Source organism: Lottia gigantea (assembly GCF_000327385.1).
Source record: "Lottia gigantea unplaced genomic scaffold LOTGIsca_2153, whole genome shotgun sequence".
Classification (NCBI taxonomy): Eukaryota; Metazoa; Mollusca; class Gastropoda; family Lottiidae; genus Lottia; species Lottia gigantea.
The window spans coordinates 6,412-10,143 of record NW_008708512.1 but is presented as its reverse complement, the minus strand read 5'-3'; the positions used below and the strand labels follow the sequence as shown (position 1 = coordinate 10,143).

At 33.5% G+C, this 3,732-nt stretch overlaps 1 protein-coding gene across 1 annotated transcript; it reads left to right on the top strand.

Annotated features, from left to right (window-relative positions):
* Window positions 1-229: 229 nt before the first annotated feature.
* Window positions 230-3,633, top strand: LOTGIDRAFT_176572 (hypothetical protein; the record flags this gene model as incomplete). Its single annotated transcript, XM_009054398.1, has 8 exons — window positions 230-347; window positions 731-872; window positions 1,133-1,270; window positions 1,536-1,618; window positions 1,988-2,067; window positions 2,427-2,549; window positions 2,831-2,998; window positions 3,436-3,633. Coding segments are annotated over 8 exons (1,050 nt in total), but the record flags the coding sequence as incomplete, so codon positions are not given.
* Window positions 3,634-3,732: the final 99 nt, after the last annotated feature.

The following is a 3,732-nucleotide window of genomic DNA, read 5'->3' as shown; positions in this document are numbered from 1 at the left end:
AATATTATTCAGTCAGAGCGACCTTCTTTAATATTCATGAGTTTTGTCTGTGTGTTTATATTTACACAACAAACCATATTTATAAGCGAATTGATTGGCAATATAGAAAATCACATGAGATCATGAATATGAGGTTTGTCTACTAAAGTGAAACATAGTAGAAATGTGTAAAAGTTTTGAAAGTGTTGAAGAGACATTAAAGGGGGAATAACTTTGTTTATGATTACAGTCTAATTCACCGTGTATAGTGTTTATGGATGAGATAGATGCTATAACTCAGAAAAGAGAAACAGCATCTAAAGAGATGGAAAGAAGAATTGTCACTCAGTTATTAGCCTGTTTAGATGGTAAGGAAGAAAGATTCTGTTTTAAATGCTCAGAAGACACATTTCTTCATGAGAACCCTACATTTGATACACAGGTGATTGAAGTTACAGGTGCCTGGTTGTTTGAAGGAATCCAAATTTCATAGTATATTAACAAACTTAATCTTCAGTATTGAAATGCCGCAAACTACTTAATTCTCATCTCATGCCTCTGACATGCGACACTAATGCAAAATTATCAAGACAGATTCTCCTTTAAATAGAGCTTAATTGTCCAATACATTTATGGGCTTTAGGCTTATGGCTTAGGTAAGCCAACTCAAACAACAGGATGGGAGGTAATTCTTGGACTTAAATATTTGCCATTCAATTACTGAAACAAGTTGCATGTGTTATATTAACAGATTTAAACAGTAAACCAGAAGCTAATGTATTAGTAATAGGAGCTACCAATAGACCTGATAGTATTGATCCTGCCTTAAGACGTGCTGGAAGATTTGATAGAGAAATATCATTAGGTATACCTGATGAATCAGCCAGATATAGGTAGGGTCATATTTTGACTCCCCCCTCCCTATTCGCCCTAAAATGAGGTTGACCTCACCCACTTCCAAAATGCCCCCCCTTGACAATTCCTTGTCCAATCATATCTTTTTATTACACTGAGGCAATGCTTAGTAGGTAGCCTTCTTTTGAGGAAAAAATATATCCTTGTGTTGGCTCTCTCATGTACACATTTTTCCCCAATGCCTTATCGATATCAGATTCTAGATTAATGTTGTAGTGGTTTCATCTTATTATTTCAGAATATTACAAGTACTGTGTAGAGAATTAAGATTATCAACAGATTTTAGTTATGAATCACTAGCTCATAATACTCCAGGTTTTGTTGGTGCTGATTTATCAGCTCTAGCAAGGGAGGCAGCCATGAATGCTGTCAATAAGTAAGAAGTCAAGTTTTTGTCATAAATTTTGTACTGAGATATAATATTGTTGATTTTTTCTTTTTGTCAGGATTTTGATATCCAACACATTAGTTGTGTCTGGTCTGTTACATGGAATTCTGGGATATTCATTTTTAGTATAAATTGATATTTCTGAACTTCACAAAGATTCTATGGCTTTGATGAGATAACATGCTTCATTTGGTGCTCACACATTCCACAAGAAAAGAAAATTTTTTTGAATGTAAACATATGTAAATTTCAGAATATTTAATGAAGTACAGTCTCAGTCAGAGATACCAATGGTTTGTGATGATGTCAATATCAAAGATCCTGAACTTTTAACAGGTATGTTAAACATTACTTATCACATTTACACATCTTCCTGAATCAAGGTTTTTTGGTAATTTTCTCATAGGAATGCCATGGCAAGGTTTCCAACTTGCTGGTTGCTGGAGGGATGTTTGTGTCTGTTTATTGGTCTAAAATACATTTGATGTTGGCATTTATTACATGATTACCAAGGACCAACTGGTAGAGAGGACCCTCAAGTTGTTCTCCTTGGGATTTTTGGATTTTTTGTTCTTGTATTATGTCATTCCCTTCTCAAATTGATATTTGATTTTTCTTGCTAAGATTTTTCCTTAGACTTGATTTCACATAATGAAAGTGAGAGATACTGTAGGCAATTTAGTAAATTTCCATTTTATTTTTCAGTGTTACAATGGTTAAAAGAACAACCTCCATTATCAGATCACCAACTACAAAATCTCTTCATTACCATGGAAGACTTTCAGGTATGTTGATGGCACAGTTTCTTTGTTTGTTGAACTCGGAACTGAGTGCTGATAATGAAAGGATAAGATTAGAAAAACTTATTTAATTCGCTTAACAGAACAGAAAACTATTGATATAGAATGAAATGAAGATGTTGCATGATAATTTACTTATTCATCTCAATCTGAATAAAATGCAAATCTGTGACAGCATCTATCATTCTTTATCTTTCATTCAACCAATCAAATGCTGTGTTCATTTTAAAAATTCATTGAAATGGAATCTTGTCAGATTATGTATGGGGAATGTAGCAAGCCATAGAAAAAACACAAAACATATTTTAATCAGATTGTAAAGTGACATGATATTATTATTTCAGTCAGCATTGAAACATGTTCAGCCATCAGCTAAAAGAGAAGGTTTTGCTACTATACCAGATGTTACATGGGATGATATTGGTGCTTTAAAACAAGTTAGAGATGAACTACAGTTAGCTATATTGGTAAGATTAATATTTTTCAGCAGTTTTATTTCAAAAATAAGTTCAGAAATATCAGGCAGCATCACATAACTGACATATTCGGAATACTGGCATTAAAATAGTGTAGTATTTTGTCAGTGCTGCAGAAGAGATTGACATGAATCTTGGCACAATTATCAAAGCAAAAGTCACCCCATTGTACAATGCATGGTTTGGGTCAATTTGCCATTGCTTAATCAGATGCAAAATTTTAAAAACTCCTCTTAATTTCACTATTTAATAATAAATCATCTGTTTTGTAGGCACCGGTCAAACACAGTGCTGAGTTTAAAGCTCTTGGACTCACATCACCTCCAGGAATCCTACTAGCTGGTCCTCCAGGTTGTGGTAAAACATTACTGGCTAAAGCTATAGCTAATGAGTCTGGTATTAACTTTATATCTGTCAAAGGTCCTGAATTGTTAAACATGGTACATATTGTTTCGAATTTTCCCTTTTTATTGTATCACTTGTACTTGTGCAAAAATGAAAAAATATCAAAACAGGACCTAAATTATCTTGTTCCAAAGAGTTTCTTAACAGAAAAAGTGTCACTAAACCGAGGCCCATGTGCAACAGGCTGTGTGTGTTAAAAGATACCTCAACAGTTAAAAATTGAAAAAAGAAAAGGCCAATGCTGCTGTCCTGCAAAATTTCACTCATTGAACATTGCCTGTCCTCAATTACCCAGTAAGGTGCAGAAAATTAGGATGTAAAACTCAATTTAATTTCCCTTTCATTGTTCTTGGAGATAAAATATTTATGACATTAGAAAGTCAGTTGTTTGTTGGCTCTGTTCTCATTTCCACCAAAACATCAACAAACATGATTTATATTTGTTCATAACATTATCTCTGTATAATTTTAGTATGTCGGTGAAAGTGAACGAGCCGTTAGACAAGTGTTTCAAAGGGGCCGTAACTCCTCTCCATGTGTGATATTTTTTGATGAAATTGATTCCCTTTGTCCTAGAAGATCTGCTGCAACAGATGTTAGTAAATTATTTGAATTGTTTAAAATCCAAATCTCAAAATATGCAATATCAGTCAAGGCCCTTTCGTGGTAGTGTTCCGCTTATTTATTATTATCTCTACCCCTAAATGTTGCTTAAGAATTATTTAAGTATTCTTATTCCATCCATTTCTCAAAATAAAAAGAAAGATGA